Source organism: Phyllostomus hastatus, unplaced genomic scaffold (genome assembly GCF_019186645.2).
Source record: "Phyllostomus hastatus isolate PE091 unplaced genomic scaffold, TTU_PhHast_1.1 phas_contig_40, whole genome shotgun sequence".
NCBI classification, from domain to species: Eukaryota; Metazoa; Chordata; class Mammalia; order Chiroptera; family Phyllostomidae; genus Phyllostomus; species Phyllostomus hastatus.
This window is the reverse complement of record NW_025333872.1, coordinates 88000509-88017571: the sequence shown is the minus strand read 5'-3', so window position 1 is coordinate 88017571 and position 17063 is coordinate 88000509. Positions and strand designations below refer to the sequence as shown.

Here is a 17063-nt window from a genome sequence, read left to right as displayed (position 1 = left end):
GGTTTGCTCTTGTTCTTGTTGCTCTTATTTCTTTTTCTTTATTTTACTTTACAGGTGACCATCCACGGCAAGATAGCATGGATTTTAGTAACGAATGGGGTGACCCCTCTAACTGTCGATGTGGAGACAGACTGAAGCCACTGGAGCGGAGAGCTGCACGTCAGCACCAGCGGTGTCTAGCACATTCTTTGGTTGGGACTCCCAATTATATTGCCCCTGAAGTGTTGTTGCGCACAGGTAAAAACATCTGTTTTATAAATAATATCCAGCTGAAACTTAATTAGAATATAGCTTATTCTTTGGGTTTATAATAAAAGTGTTAATTTTACAGTATAAATTGGTGATTTAATATTAGTTTTGATTGTATTAATTCTGGACACTTTAAAAAGTGCACATAAATAATTTGGTATCTTATTTTAGGCTACACACAGTTATGTGACTGGTGGAGTGTTGGTGTAATTCTTTTTGAAATGTTGGTGGGACAGCCTCCTTTCTTGGCACAAACTCCATTAGAAACACAAATGAAGGTAAAGTATAAAATCTATACCAAAAGAGTTGTCACAAATTCCTTTACACTGTAGATGTTTTATCAGTCCTTTTACATAGAGCATCTTATTCTTGAATTAAGGAATGAATTTGTAAGGATGTAGGAACCCACTAAGATTCCATGCATGAATTCTAATCTCCATCATCCCAATATTACACTCCTGTATTCTCCGACACTCATAAAACTATTCTCATATTTTATTCTCATACAAATCTTTAGTATCTTTTGCAGATTTATTTCAATTTACTCTTTGTCACCTGTTGGCCTGGTTTTGTTTCCTTCCATGCACATTTTAGCCTCAAAGTACAGTCTATACAGATGACCCTCCTTATTGCTGTTGTACTTTCTGTGCTTTAAGTTACCTGTGGTCAACCGCAGTCAGAATATATTAAATGAGAAGTTTCAGAAATGAACAGCGGATAAGTATTAAATTGTGCCCCATTCTAAAGAACGTGATGAAATCCTGTGCTGTCCTGTTCCAGCCTACCTGGGATATGAATTATCCCTTTGTCTAGTGTATCCATAGTATATATACTACCCACCTGTTAGTCACTTGGTAGCCATTTCAGTTATCAGACCAACAATGGTATCCTAGTGTTTGTATTCATATATCCCTTATTTTACTTAATAATGGCCCCCAAGTGCAAGACTAGTGATACTGGCAATTCAGATATGCCAATGAGAAACCATAAAATGCTTCCTTTAAGTGAAAAAGTATGTATGTATAGGAAAAAACATAGTATGTATAGGGTTCAGTACTGTTTGTGGTTTCAAGCACCTACTGGGGGTCTTGGAACATATCCCTCATAAATAAGAGGGGACGAACTACTGTACCTACACTTGAAGTTACCTTTGGCACTTAAAAGCTGTCCACAATTTTTACCATAAAATGTCCCATTAAAAATCCTTTAGTGGTTCCTTTGTTAATGGGTTAAAGTCCAAATATGTCCTCTGTATCTTTGTTCACACCCTTCCCTTTGAAATGTCCTTTCTCTCCCCTCTTTCTGAAGCCTGGTTAACTCCTGATTGTGTTTTCTTGTTCTTTTTTTTTTTTTCTGACTTTTTAATCATTCTTTGAGTGTGTCTTGAGATATCATCTGTTCTGTAATGATCCCCACCAACTTGTAACTACTTGTCATTGAGTTTAATATATTATCTTAAAAATTCCTTTAAAATTTCTTTATGTATTGATCTACTGGTAATGCATTCTCTCAAGTTTGTCACATTTGATTGTCTAAAAGTGTCTTCACCTTAATTTTAATATGTGTATATATAAATAAGTGTGTGTATATCTGCGGAAAATTGAATGCTTTCTCCCTAAAATTAAGAAAACAAGGATGTCTATACTCACCAGACTTATGCAACACTGTTCTGGAAGTCGTAGCCAGTGCAGTACAGCAACAAAAAGAAATAAAAGGCATATAGATTAGAAGAAAATAAAAACTTTCCACATTCAACAGATGACACAATTTTCTATATAGAGAATCCCAAGGAATCAAAGAAAAAACCTTGTAGAAGTAATGAGTTTGACACAATTGTAAGATATAAGGGTAATACAGAAAAACCTACTACAGAAAAATAGTAGGTTTTTCTGTATTAAAACAGTGAACAGCCAGAACCTGAAATTTTAAAACAACATTTACAGTAGCTCCCCCAAAACGAAATACTTAGGCATATATCCAATAGACCATGAACAAAATCTGTGTGCTAAAAGCTACATACTGATAAGCGAAACCAAGGAATATCTTAAGAAATAGAAATACATACTCTCTTGATAGATTGAAAGACTCAACATAGTAAAGCCATCGATTGTTATTGAAAAATTTGTATATTTAACTCAATTTCAAGGAAAATTTCCAGCAGGAATTTTTTAGATATACATCAACCTATTCTAAAATTGCTATGGGTGGACAAAGGAATTGGAAGAAAGAAAACAGTTTTAAAAAGAAGGACAACCCTGGCTGGTGTAGCTCAGTGAGTTGAGTGTGGGCCTGCAAACCAAAGGGTTGCCGGTTCGATTCCCAGTCAGTGCTCATGCCTGGGTTGTGGGCCAGGTCCCTGGTAGGGAGTACATGAGAGGCCACCACACACTGATGTTTCTCTCCCTCTTTTTCTTCCTCCCTACTCCTCCCTCTAAAAATAAATAAAATCTAAAAAGAAACAAAAAAGACAAAGAGGAATCAACAACTTGATTTTAGGGCTTATGAAGTTATAATAATAAAGACAGTATAATATTGGCAAAAGAGTATGCACATAGATCAGTGGAACATATGTGGTACAGAATGGAGAAATAGGACCACACAAATATAGCCATTTTATCTTTGACAGAGGTGCAAATGGGGAAAGGATAGTATCTCAACAAATAGTGTTGGAAAAATTGGTTAGCCATATACAAAAAATACTGCACATTGATGTAAATGTCACACCTTAAACAAAGATTAACTCAAAATAGATCTAGAAATAAAACAAAGCTATAATACTTTAGAAGAAAGTAGAAGAGAAAATCTTTATGGCCTGAGGTTAGGTGAAGAGCTCTTTGAAATAACACCAAAATCATGATCCATAAAGGAAAAAGTCAAGAAATTATTTTTTATCAAAAGTAAAAATGTTCTGTCTGCCAAAGACACAGTCAACACAGTGAAAAGGCATTAGTATGGAGTTCTGGGCTTCAGTTGTAGCAGCCCTTTAAAATATCAACTTCCTGCCCTGGCTGGTGTGGCTTAGTTGTTTGTAACGTTGTCCCATGGACAGAGAGGTTGTGGGTTCAATTCCCAGTCAGGACAAATGCCCAGGTTATAGATTTGATTCTCCTCAGGGGCGCATAGGAGAATGCAACTGATAGATGTTTCTCTATCTCTCTCGCCCTCCCTTCCTCTCTCTCCCTCTAAAAGCAATGAAAAAAAAAGTCCTCAGGTGAGGATTAAAAAAAAAAATTAAATATCCACTTCCTACTGTCCTTCAGAGTTTCTGATGAGAAATCTATAGTCATTCAATTGTTGTTCCCTTAAGTAACACATTATTTTTCACTGGCTTCTTTCATTGTTGTAATTATGGAATGTCTGGGCATGGATTTGTTAGTTTATCGTTTGGTGCTCACTGATCTTCTTGAATTTATAGGTTCATCTGTTGTCAGATTTGGGGAGTTTTCAGCCATCATTTCTTCAGACAATTTTTCTGTATTGCACACTTTATCCCCTTGGAACTCTTAATTAAACACCATTGTAAGACCTTTTGGTGTAACCCCACACATTACTGAGGGCTATATATTTTTTAAAGATTTTATTTATTTTTAGAGAGAGAGGAAGGGAGAAAGAAAGAGAGGGAGAGAAACCAAGGTGTGGTTGCCTCTCAAGCATTCCCTACTGGGGACCTGGCCTGCAAACCCAGGAATGTTCCCTGACTGGGAATTGAACCTGTGATCCTTTGGTTCACAGGCTGGCACTCAATCCACTGAGCCACACCAGCCAGGCTGAGGGCTATATTTTTAAACTTTTTTCTCTCTGTTCAGATTGCAGAATTTCTTTCAATCTAGCTTTAACTTCACTTTCCTCTGACATCTCCATTCTATTGAGCCCATCCACTGAGTTTTTTATTTTGGTTATAGTGTTTTTCAATTCTAAAATTTACATTTGGTACCTCTTCATATATTCAGTTTCTTTGCTGAGACTTTGTCTCCATTTCATTTTAAGAGTATTCATCTTTATTTAGAATATTTTAATAATGGCTACTTTAAAGTTTTTGTTAGATAATTCTAAAATCTTTGTCATCCCAACACTGACATCTGTTGATTTTCTTTTTCTGTGTGAGTTGAAATTTTCGTGGTTCTTGTATGCTGAGTAACTTTGGGTTATATCCTGGACATTTTTAATATTATGAGACTCTGAGTCATGTTCAAATGTTATGGAGAATGTTGATACTGTTTTGGCAGCCATTAAACCTGATTGGATTCAGTCCACAAGTTCCAGCCTTCTGTGGGTTGTGACTTCAATGTCAGTTTCACTGTGAAAGCCTTTACATTGCTAGGCAGATTTCTCTGGCTGTGGTCTTTTCCCTAGGGCCATTCTCAAAGTCTTTGATACGCTCTTCAGGATTAGATCCATGTAAGTACAGTTGGGAGGTAAGCCCAGCAGTTTGTAAATAACTGTACAGTCTCCTCTTCCTGCTATGTCCCTGGTACTTTCTAGTTCCTTAAGGCATCCCTTTTCAGTTCCTTGACTAGAAAGTGAGGCTTATTTATTCTGCGCTGCCACACACATGTCTCGTGGTTGTGCCTGCATCCAGGACAAGGTAGCGAGAGCATACACAGAGAAAAAGTGACGGATTTGGTCTATCCTCTTGGGATCATAGGATTTAATATCCAATTGAAGAGGAAGGGTCCCTTCTCTCATAGTTTCAGGTGGCCTTTTTGTACCTCTCTTGTGGTTAGGAAACCCCTTTCCCAATCCCTGAGCCTAAACTAAAAGGACTTTTCCTAGAGCTCACTCTGTATTATACATCCTCAGGGTCTGGGCTGCCTTGGGACAGGGGATTCTAGAGGGGAAAAATGGTAAACACACCACCATTTCATTGGTGCTTCAAATTCTTCTACAGTCTGCCTCTTAATATTTACTTTTCAGGGTCCTCAGGTAGGTGCTCTGTGCATTCTGTCCCGGTTGTGAGCTGCTTTCAATAGGAAATACAGGGTGGGGCACACCTATTACATTTTACTCAGAACCGGAACCTCCCTCTCTGTCTGGTTGGTTTTAGGATTTTTTGAACTTTGATTTTTCTGTAGTTCACCATTATGTGCCCATGTGAAGTTTTATCTGTCTTGATTGAGGTTCTTACAGCTTCTTGAATTGTAGGTTGATGACCTTCATCAAGTTTGGAAAATTTCTTGTCATTAGTCTTCAAAGATTTCTTCTTCATTTTTCTTTTTGGGACTCTAATTAGTTTAGTATATACACATATGGTAGACATTCAATATTGTCTTACATGTCTCATGCTCTATTTTTCCCATTTCTTCTCTCTGTGCTTCAGTTTACATTAATTTCTACTGATCCATCTTTGAATTGACTGAATCTTTTTGTTATGCCTAGTCTCTTATTTTTTATTTGTACCTTAAACTAAAAAACTCTGAATGTAACTTGAAAGGAAAGAACTTGTCTAGCTGCTTGTATATATTAATTTTCCCTCTTTGAAGTAGATGATGGAGTAAGGAATACATAACTACAACTGTACAAAAAATTCAAAGACATTAATTGAGGAATTCCTTTTTCTAACCTGGGAGAAAACTTTAAGATGAACAGATACTAGAAGAGGGGTTTTTTTTTCTTCCCTCTACTGTAGCTGACAAGGTCCTATATGAATAAGGAGGAATGTGGTTCATTTATTTAACAGATATTTATTGATCATCTGTTACTTTTCTTTCCTTCCTCTTATCTTCCTTCCTCCCTCTCTCCCTCATTCTGGTTTATTCAAAACCATAATAAATATTTACTAAACATCTATTATATGCCAGGCAATTTGCCAAGCAGTAGGAAAAATACAAAGACAAAAAAACATGGTCTATAGCCTTATGGAACTTTTTTTTAAGTAATGTTATTTTATTTTTTTATTTTTTTACCTTTTTTTTCATTGTTCGAGTATAGTTCTTTTTTTAAATATACTCTTTTTTAACATTTTTTTATTGTTCAAGTGATTTTCTGCCTTTTCCCTCTACCACCCCAGCCCTTCCACCTCCCTCCCCTGTTTCCACCTCCCCCCCCCCCGCCCCCGCCGCAGTTCTTGTCCATGTGTCCTATATAATTGTTCCTGTAAACCCTTCACCCTTTTCCCTCATTACCCCCTCTGCTCTCTCCTCTGGTCACTGTCAGCCTGTTCTCAATTTCAATGTCTTTGGCTCTACTGCTTTAGGGAATTTTGTACTGTAGTGGAAGGGCACAGACATAAATAGGTCCCACAAAACATTAGAGACATTATGAAAAAGTAAATACATCCAACAGGAGAGGCATAGTAGAAATAGTCATTTCTACAAGCAGTACTAACACTTACAGTGAGTCTTCTAATAAAACTATAAGTTGCCTGAGAAGAGGGGACGAGCGGAAAGGTTATTTCCCACCAATAATTCATTATTAAAGGCAAGGAAGGTGATATACAATACAGTTTATTTTTAAAATTTATAACTAGTCCAGTAAGACTTTTTTTGTATAAAACTTGGAGAAAATTGTGGTTTTCTTACTTATACCCTCCTAATTTATAAAAATCTTCTTTAAAGGTTATCAACTGGCAGACATCTCTTCACATTCCACCGCAAGCTAAACTGAGTCCTGAAGCCTCTGATCTTATCATTAAACTTTGCCGAGGACCAGAAGATCGCTTAGGCAAGAATGGTGCTGATGAAATAAAAGCTCATCCGTTTTTTAAAACAATTGATTTCTCCAGTGACCTGAGACAACAACCTGCTTCATACATTCCTAAAATCACACACCCAACAGATACATCAAATTTTGATCCCGTTGATCCTGATAAGTTATGGAGTGACGATAATGAGGAGGAAAATGTAAATGACACCCTCAACGGATGGTATAAAAATGGGAAGCACCCTGAACATGCTTTCTATGAATTTACCTTTAGGAGGTTTTTTGATGACAATGGCTACCCCTATAATTATCCAAAGCCTATTGAATATGAATATATTCATTCGCAAGTCTCAGAGCACCAGTCTGATGAAGATGATCAGCACACAGGCTCAGAGGTCAAAAATCGTGATCTAGTGTATGTTTAATACACTGTGAAATAATCGTAATGAGGATTTTCAAAAAGGCCTGAAATGCAGGAGTTTTTGAGGCTTTGAGGGTAAAATTATGCAAATGTGACAGAGCTGTGTGTGTGTGCTCTGTGCACAATATTTTATATTTCTAAATTATGGGGAATCCTTTTAAAATGTTAATTTATTCCAGCCTTTATAATCAGCAATTTAGAAAAAAATTCTTATAAAGTAAATTATGAACTGAGTATCATAGTCAGTTCTTGGTACTTAAAGTACTGAAAATAAAAAATAGTGTGCTTTGTTTAAAGAAGAAGCCTGGTATCTATTTGTACATATGCTAAATATTTTAAAAGACAAGAGTTTTGAAAATTTTTGAAAGACAGTTTTAGTTTTATTTTGCTTTAACCAAAAATGAAATATACCCCACATTTACAAAGCTTTCTCCCCCTCCTATAGCCTTGTTTTTGGTACAAAATAAGCTATAGAAATTAAGCCATCATGGTGGTGAGTTTTCCTAGGCTGATATTCTGTATAATTCACATCTTGAAACTAAGAAATACAGGGTTGACAGGGTCGAAATAGTATGTTCATCAGAGGGGAAAAAATAGATCAACTTTATTTTTTTCCCTCTGTGGAATATTTACTCTAACATTTGTTTCTCAAGAATTACTGGCATTAAAAAAAGCAAAGCACTACCATTTTTCTTTCCATATTGGTATTTTTAATGCTGCTTCCATGTGGGGATTTTTTTTTTTTTTGCATTATATGAAATTTTTATTATTTGGGTCGATGTGTTATACATGATTACAGTCAGAACGGTATTTCACAGAATCCCAGTCCTTGAATTTATTATTATTTTTTTTACTTGTTTTGGAGATTCCTGTAGATGTTAGAATGCTACTCTGAGAAGACTCCTTAGGCCTCCTTTCTTCTTAATTTTTAGAAATTAGTTTGCTATTGAAATTAAAACCACTAGCAGCTTATTCTTCTGCAGTCTATCCGTAGTTATCTTGGGAAAGACATTGATACTTAGCTGGAGGAGAATGACTATATTTGTGGGTATATATTTACATCAAGCATAAGGGTACTTCTTTTCATCTTTATCAACTACATGTCTATTTGCATCTATTTACTAAAACATTCCGCCATTTGCTGTTTGCACTGCTTCTATTTTAAAGGGGAACGTACCTGCCGTGAATCAAAATTTTTTATACTAAAAGCTGAAATTTTCCATGTTTTTACTTCAAAATTTACAAAATGGTTTCCACTGTCCTAAGCAGAGGGATTGTTTTCAGTTTCACGTGGTACTTTGATTAGAAATTATTTGTGGGTACTCACTAGTACTGTTTCTATATTGTGACAGTTTTGATTTTGTCATTAGTAATGTTACAGCTTTCCTCTTTCAGAACAGTGCTACATACATGGACTGTTTATTGCAAAAGAAAATGACTATTTGGTAATTTTACCTGTGTGTAGATTGGCAAGAAAATTTATTATTATTTAACTCTTAATTAAGGTAGCCATTAGTAATTAGGGAAAGTTACATAGTGGCCCTACTCAAAATTTAAGTCCTCCTAACTTAAATATGTTTTGCAGGATTCCTTTTATAGGCTTAGGTTTCAAGAAGACTTATGGTCTCATACCAAAATACATTTACTTTATACTGCAGTTTTTCTTCAGATCGTATAAATCTTTCGCCTTTTACCAAAATACATTTACCTGTATTTTGTTGTGTACAATATACTCCGTGTATAGTGCACACCCACATTTTTCTGTGCATTATACATGGCATTATGATACCCATGGTATATAATCATTATACCTATTTATAATGTGCATCCTTATTTTTCCTTCAAAAATTTGGGGAAAAAGTGTGCATTATCCACGGCAAAATACTGTATCTTATTTTTTCGGATGGGGGAAAGAGCTCTATTACATTACTAAAATGTGTGTTTTCTTTTTGGTATGCTCCACTGATAAGGAATTTTATCAAAACAATATTTTGGATAAGAGGCATAATTTTAATGATTTTCAGACTTTTAGCTTTCTTTATATGAAAGTTAATGGAAATCATATATGTAAGTAAAATTAAGTCAGAGGTATTCCAATTGTATTGGGGGTGCAAAGAAGATTTATTAGCTCACGGTTCTCACCTTTCTATAGGTGGCCCTCTCAGATCACAAATGTAAACCATGGCACAACCCACTGTGTAATGAGGTGGGGGTGTCTTTGCAGATCATTGGTCCTTTTGGAAATCTGATGAAAGCTGTGGACAATCTTCCCAGAAAATGGACATCAGCACTTACACACAAAATGTGTACAGTTTTAGGGGTTCTGGATATGTTGAAGCCTATCATAAACCCTTGATTCCGTCCTATAAATACACTGATAATGTTAAACTGAGAACGTTGCTTTAAATTTACTGGTCAGCGTTCACATTAACACATCTTGTATAAACAGTGATAATTTGTCGTGGGAAAGGCCTGTACCATGTGATAAGATATCCCTGTGAATTTCTCTCTCGCTGGTACAGCACTAAGACATTTTAAACACACCCTTTTGGGTCCACTGACATGTTTAGCTTGATGAGGAGATATTTCTGAAAGACTTCTTCTAATCAGAGAATTGTAAGAAAATGCCCTATGAGATGGCAGTATTCATGGAACATTTGATTAGTTCTATAAAATTCTATGCAAAACAAATTAGTTGAAGAATTTTTACCTTGGTACTCAAAATTTTCAAGACATCCCTCTTGCTCTTGGGCTTTCTGAGTCACATTTAAATTTCCATTTAGTTGTTTTATTTCTGCACTTTGGTGAATACAATACAAAACCAACTCTTTACATCTATGTTGTAGGAAAACTAAGGTTATGTCTACTCCCCCTTCCCTCTTCACATAATCCATTGCCCTTATTTCTTAAATGTAACAGACACTACAGATTTTGTATTCTTTTGAAATTTCCTTTGACAGTATAAGCTTTTTGTTTTTATCTGAAGCTGTGTACAAGCCTTGAGTATCTGTAGTTTTAATAGTTTTTAGCTATCTTATTCCCAAACTATATCCAGTTCTTCCAGTACAGAATCTGGTGCTTCCTGACCAAAAAGATAAGAACAACATCAAAAGTTGATATGCTTTCAATTGAAATGGAGTGAAAACATTGGTTATACATGTTTTCTCTAAAAAAAAATCCCACTCATTAAAAACTTACTGTCTTTGTTATACTTGCCCCTTTTATGCATATCAATAGTATTTATAAAATGTGTTCTATAATTATGTAATTGTAGATACTGTTATGTATTGTTCAGAGGCATCCTGAGGCAGGACCTATTGCTGTATCTTTTCTACCTTATTTGTAATAGAAACTAGAATGTATGACTAAGAAGTCACTTTGAAATTGACTTTTTAAAAAAGTGATTACCTTCTGCTGTTGCAAAGTGCAAAACTGTGAGTGGAAATGTTTATTCTGACTTAATAATATCTTAGAAATTAGGAAATACAGTGGGAGGATTTTTAGATATTGCTGCTGCTGTTACCTAAGGTACGTTAGAAATTTTCTTTAATAAACAAAAATAAAAATCCCTTTGGTATTTAAAGTGAAACAATAGCCTGTTTGTTTTAATCTAAAACAAAAAGTAATTTGGGTCAACATATTGTTATATTTGTAAAGCGCCTTAATATATCCCTTTGTGGAAGGCACTATACAACAGTTTACTTTTGTATTGTGTAAATAAGTATTTTGTATTAAAATTTAATCAATACAACACTACAATTTTATAAAGTAATGCTTTGTTAGGAAAAGGAATTACAGCTTTGCAATATAACTAAATTGTTTTGCATATGTTCAAATGTAGTAAATATGAATAATCAGCCTGTATTTTTAATGAATCTATTTGTAATTGCCCAATCATTTTATCTAGTGTAACATTTTCTGGGATAATAAAAAAGCAAAATTCAAATCTTTCAATTATGTGTGGAAAGCTGACTCTTAAGCCACTTAAGTGTGTTGATATTTTTCAAAATCGTATTTTAATCTTTTTATTCTCAGGAAAACATTAAAAATTTGATGCTTTGGAATTAAAAAATATATTTAACAAATAAGAATACCTAGTTAGATTAAGGCAAACTGAACAAGGTTAGTATAACCCAGTAAAGTGTTTTCATTTTGTGCAACATAAGTATAATAAACATTCCATGTTAAAGGCTGCCTTTAGATCCACACAGATTTAAACCTTTTTAATTATTAATCTCTGCATTTAGTATCACTTGAATACAGTTTACAGTTTTTTAAAATGTGAAGTTGTTGGCTAATCTGTTTTTATAATTTATTATGTGAACTGCCTACCAGATAAAATATATGTTGATGTTGTATCTTAAATCAACTTTACACAGAGGAACAAATATTTAGGTTTTTTTCTTTTTCCATCTTTAAGCATTGCCATCATTCTTATTCTCTTGTTTGCACTCCCTTATAAAATTATATTTGGTCTACATGTGTGCATTGTATAGCTGATGCAAATTGCATTATTTTTGTGATTCCCTTTACTATAGTGAGGACCCAAGTTTAGCATGCTTAAAGTTGTAACTAGGTATGCCCAAGTGAAACAATGTCTCTGCTTATGTGTACGATTTGTGTTTGAGTTTGAAACATAAGCGGTTATAATTCTCCCTAGTATCCAGTCTTTCCTCTTGCCTTCCTTACAGTCACCTCGAGATCTGGAACATTTTACTGGATTCAGAACCTGGTTAGGACTTTGAGTTGTTTCCCCTGGAGAGGGGTTAAATTTGGTGGAAAAGGGGGTTCTCATGAGTACTTAACTCCCAGAGGGGGATTGACTGATGACAAGCCTGCTCTTGTTCCCTACCATCCATCCTTTCATTCTTCCCTTCACTAATAGGGCCCTCACCCCTGTCCACGTTCTGACTGCCCCGCTAGAGCCCATGTTTCTCAGTCCCTTGTTACTAAGGTGTGGTCACATGACAAAATTTTGACCATTGGCGTATGAGCGTCAGACACGGTATGTGCAAATTCCACTTCATACACTTAAAGTTAGTATCGCTTGCCCTCCACTTCTTTCCTTGAAGGATGGAACAAGAACAGAGTAGTGACTTCATGTTGACCATTAAAAACTACGAAAACACTCTAGTGGTGGTAGATAAACAAAATGAATAGAACCTAGTTAGGTGAAGGGTTGTGTGAAGCGGAGCTGTCTATCCAGCCAGGACTGATCAAGCAAACAGTATGTCCATTTGTTACTCCTGCTGAACCTATACCCTAACTAGTATAGTGTATAATTTGAATCACCATTTAATCTAATTTGCAAAACAATTTAAGGAGGTCATTTTGGATTTTGACCATCTCCCATGCAATCAATCATGAAATTCCGTTGTTTTACCTTGCATATTTTTCTCTAGTTCACCATCTTCAACCCCATTGTTACTAATTTGCTTGATACCCTCATCTGTGCCTACCTGAATTGCTTTTTATTTCAAAAAGACACACTAAATATAATGTACTGTGCTCTATTACAATAGAGATGGTATCCACCAGAGCAAAACTATCATTTTTCTGCTTAGTTGAGAATTTTACAAGACTGAGCTCCACAAAATATAGTATTTTGCTGACTACTGTATAACCGGTGCCTACAACAGCGTCTGGCACATATTAGCTGCCCAATGTATATTTGTAGACTGAATTGCCTTTAAGTCGTTTGAATCACTGGGATGTTTTAAAATTAAATCTTTAATTACCATGCACCCCTAAAGGAAAACCTGTCTGAAATGCCTTTATCCCTTCTATGGCTGAAGGTACTGCATGGAGACTGACTGGAGGAAGCACAGGTCTGTCGAGTATGTAGTAAACCGTGGAACATCGTAATTTTATCAGCATTTGTTGTCTGGTTGTAGTCTAAAAACGTCGACAAAAAAAACCCAAGACAATAAAATCCCATCAGCAGCTTGTCTGAATATCTTCGTTTACCCACTCCCTGTTTTATCCATGTTATGTCGTGACAAGCGCCTCAAATTCTGAGTATTTGGTTCTAAAACAGAATTTGTCACAAATGGTTTGACCCTTGACACCCACCCGTAAAACAAAACACTGACTTCCTAACTTCTGAGGAATGTGGTGAAAATCAGATGGGAGGAAGAGTGAGCACTTGGAAAAAGTCAAGTACGTGAGGTGGTGGTATTCAATACTTGCGTAAACCATCACCACCCCAACTACGAAGCCGACCCGCCAGGAGGAGCTGATGCGCACTGCGCAGGCGCACCCCTACCCCGGTGTTGCCTCCGTAGGCCCCGCCCATTCCTCGCCGGGCACGCGCACGCCCCCCGGCGTCCTCGCTCCCGGGGCGTCGCCCCGCGTGCGCTGGAGTCACCGAGGCCGCCCCCAGCGCCGGAAGTGACTCTAAGGAGTTTGCCTTCAAATTCTTGCTTAGCTGAACTTTCCCAGGGGGCTGGCGACTAATGGTCCCAGCACTGCTGGGCCGGTGAGCACCGAGCAGGGTGGTTGGGGCTGTGCAGGACCCTCCTTCCTCGCCCGGATTTCTGCTCCACCCTGCTCCTCCACCTGGCGGTGGGCGGTTTCCGAGGAGCCTCGGCCTCCACGGGTGAGTGTTCGCTCGCCTGGTGTCGTGGGGATCCCTGACCCCCTTGGCGGAGTCGGGGTGGGACTCCGGGGCCTGCGGGGCGAGACCGCTGCGCATCCTGCCGTGCGTCCCTCAGCCAGTGCCTGCGCGGAGGTTGTAGGTCCGTGCTTTGTCGTTGACATCTGTGGCTTTAGGTGACGGTCCCCTTACCTGAGGAGTCCTGTCCAGCCGAGGACTTTGGGGGTTGGGGGGCCCCTGCGGGTCGCATTACTAGGCCTGTGTCATTAGAGAAGTTTTCGGCCAAGGGAACGTGTTTTTTTATCCCTTCTTTTTTTGACGGATCCTCACCCGAATCCGTCCACGCTGCCGCCCCCGAAACTCTCAACTCGGAAAAACTCCGAATAGGTATGGAATTGTTGAGGATGTTGTCTCTTATTTAGTTTATTCCGGAGCCGGAGAAGCTCATGGCCATTTTTGCTTAGAGTTGGTCTCTTTTACAAGATTTGTCCCTCAACACATTTGTTCCATATAGTATATAGTGACGAAGTTGGAGACAAACGTGAATCTGTAAATGCCTTACTGTGGATAACCTCGAGCCTTAATCTGTAGTAGTTTTCTCTTCTAACTGCCAAGTGCCACTTTTACATCAATTACTAATATACAGCGGCACACTGATGCACTTTTGTCTCTTGAATGCAAACATTTATGTCTTCCTCTTTGTAACCAGACCTGTAGTCGCTGCTGAAAATATTCCTAAATGTTTTCGAATGTGCAATACGTCTGCCACACGGTCGCAGTGATAACGCGCTAAGATGTCAAGAAAGATTCGTGGAATGTTCATTCTGGCTTAAATGTGTCAGTGTGCAGCCCTGTTTTCTTTGTCATCAGAAAGCTCTCTCACACAGGAATAGCGGCAAGATTCTTTTTCTTGTATTAATATTAATAACTTGTGGCCTGTATTATGCCTTTAAAAAAAGGCAGTGCCCATCAACTTTCCAACATTCCTAGGTTATGAAAAGCTATATAAAGTTCCTTTATGGCATTGATTATTCAAGAAGTGTTTATTTTTTATAGATTCTGTAGGAGGCATACTGTGTCGTCTCCAAAGGCTTCTGCATCTTGTTTTGAAATTGGCATCACGACCTTGACAAATGCTCAGGAATTGTGGAGTGACTGTATTAACATTGTTGGATTTCTGTTTACAACAGCATTATTTTTTCACCCTTAGCTAGTTGACTGGTTAAAAAGTGTCAGATCAAAATGGTCAATGTTGATAATATGCTAATTAGATTTTGCTTGGGTGTCTATTGATACGGGTTTTAAATTACATTAATTACATTGTTCTGTTCACTGATTTGTTTTTGTGTTCAGGAGAAACATAAAGAAAGTTTATTAAATACATGTCAAATATATGTATTTTTTTCTGTGCAGGTTGTTTTTTGGTGCTCTTTTCATAAAAAAGAACTTTCTTCTGCTTCTTGAGTATCATATGATGATTATAAGGGTAAGAAAAATTCATGTCATGCTATAATTCATCATGGGTCACTCATTTATTGCTCATCCATAATCATCAGTAAGTGACTATAAATTAGCATTATGGTTGCTCTCATATCCTACACATGAACATTCTGAAAATTGCTTAACATCGCATTGTCACTTTTAAAGTTACACCCATTTGTTTTACTGAAGTGCTTTAAGAAAATTCATGATTGAGCTTCATCTGTTTTTATTTTCGGACATTCATTTACAGATTTTTTTAACACTGTTGCTGATACTTTAGCCTGTGCTTAATAATCTGTGCTTGTTTCCTGTTACTAAGCAAAGAAAAATACACTTAAAATAAATAAAATGATATCTCTTTCACTAAACTACAAGGATTTCAAGGTCTCATTCTGTCTGATTTTTGTCTTCAGTGCAATTCCTTGTAACTCAGGAGGTGCTCTGTAAATATTTCTTGAATGAATGATCTACACACATTATGGTGAAAACTGTAATATAAGGGGAACCCTGTCTAAGATTCCTTTAAAAATTAAGTGGGTAAGGTATCTTTTCAGGTGTGAAATAGGGAAGGCCCTGGATTTATTGTTTTGTAAGAGAAGAAGAATCTTAGAATTCAAGTACTTCAATCTGTTGCCTATTCTTTTTTAGTGTTTTTGATCTCTTCCCTAATCTAAGGAGAAAAAGACACTTTAAGTCCCTTTGTAGAAATACCACACTACATTAAATATTGTTTGCTACAAATTTTGTAGTAACCTTGAGTTTTTAGTGTATAATTTTTATAAAGATTTGACTCATTTCCTTGAATTTAAATTTCATGGGCCTTCTGTGGGTAGAGTGGTGAACGCGGAGAGAACACTTTGAAGGCCACAAGGTGGTAGGGCGCTGGCTGTCCACCCCCAAGTTCCGCACACCATTCCTCTGCCGCCTGCGCATCTCTGCACCTCACCGTGCGGTCAAGTCCCACTTTTGGTACTTTGTGTCTCAACTGAAGAAGATGAAGAAAGCTTCAGAGGAAATCGTCTGTTGTGGGCAGGTGTTTGAAAAATCTCTCCTTTGGGTGAAGAACTTTGACCTCTGGCTGTGCTGTGACTCCTGCAGTGACACCCACATATACCAGGAGTACTGAGACCTGACCACTGCAGGTGCCCGCACCCAGTGCTACTGAGACATGGGACCCAGCACTGTGGCCACGTCCGCTCCATCCAGATCATGAAGGTGGAGAAAATCGCAGCCAGCAAGTGCTGCTCACTGGCTGTCAAGCACTTCCACAACTCAAAGATCAGGTTCTTGCTGCCCCACTTGGCCCTTTGTTGCCAGCACAAGCCAGGCCTCACCAAGAGTCCCAACAGGGGCCTCCCTGCCCCCTGGTATGCCCAAATAAATTCCTTGGGCCGGAGGTGGAGGAGTGGGGGTAGGGGTTCATGGTGCATCTTACTCAGTTTAAAAATAAATGAACTTAGTCATTAGCTAAGTCAGCTACTCAAGCCACATAAGCAAAAGGGCGGTTCTGATAGGATTATGTAAAGGAAAAATTAAGGCAAGGGTGTCAAACTCATTTCCCCCCGGGGAAGGGCAGAAATAATTTTAGGACTGTACAGATGTAACTACTCCTTAATAGTTAAGGAGTTGAAATTACATTCGGCCCTTTAAAGGCAACCACGAGGCTGATGTGGCCCC

General features: G+C 37.5%; 2 protein-coding genes across 3 annotated transcripts in view; both read left to right on the top strand.

Moving 5' to 3' along the window:
- The window catches only part of LATS1 (large tumor suppressor kinase 1), a 39866-nt gene extending 28603 nt beyond the window's left edge, over positions 1 to 11263 (top strand). The window contains exons 6-8 of one of the 2 annotated variants that reach the window (XM_045842579.1): positions 55 to 237; positions 421 to 527; positions 6804 to 11263. In XM_045842579.1, coding sequence (XP_045698535.1) covers positions 55 to 237; positions 421 to 527; positions 6804 to 7313 — 800 coding nt within the window. In that variant the 3' untranslated portion in view covers positions 7314 to 11263. Of the gene's footprint in view, positions 1 to 54; positions 238 to 420; positions 528 to 6803 lie in introns of those variants that run through there. The other variant, XM_045842580.1, reaches the window with a different exon arrangement.
- Positions 11264 to 13651: 2388 nt separating this feature from the next.
- Positions 13652 to 17063, top strand: part of KATNA1 (katanin catalytic subunit A1) — a 30273-nt gene continuing 26861 nt past the window's right edge. The window contains exons 1-2 of the mRNA XM_045843288.1: positions 13652 to 13907; positions 15318 to 15390. The gene's annotated coding sequence lies outside the window, so the exon portion shown is untranslated. The remainder of the gene's footprint in view (positions 13908 to 15317; positions 15391 to 17063) is intronic.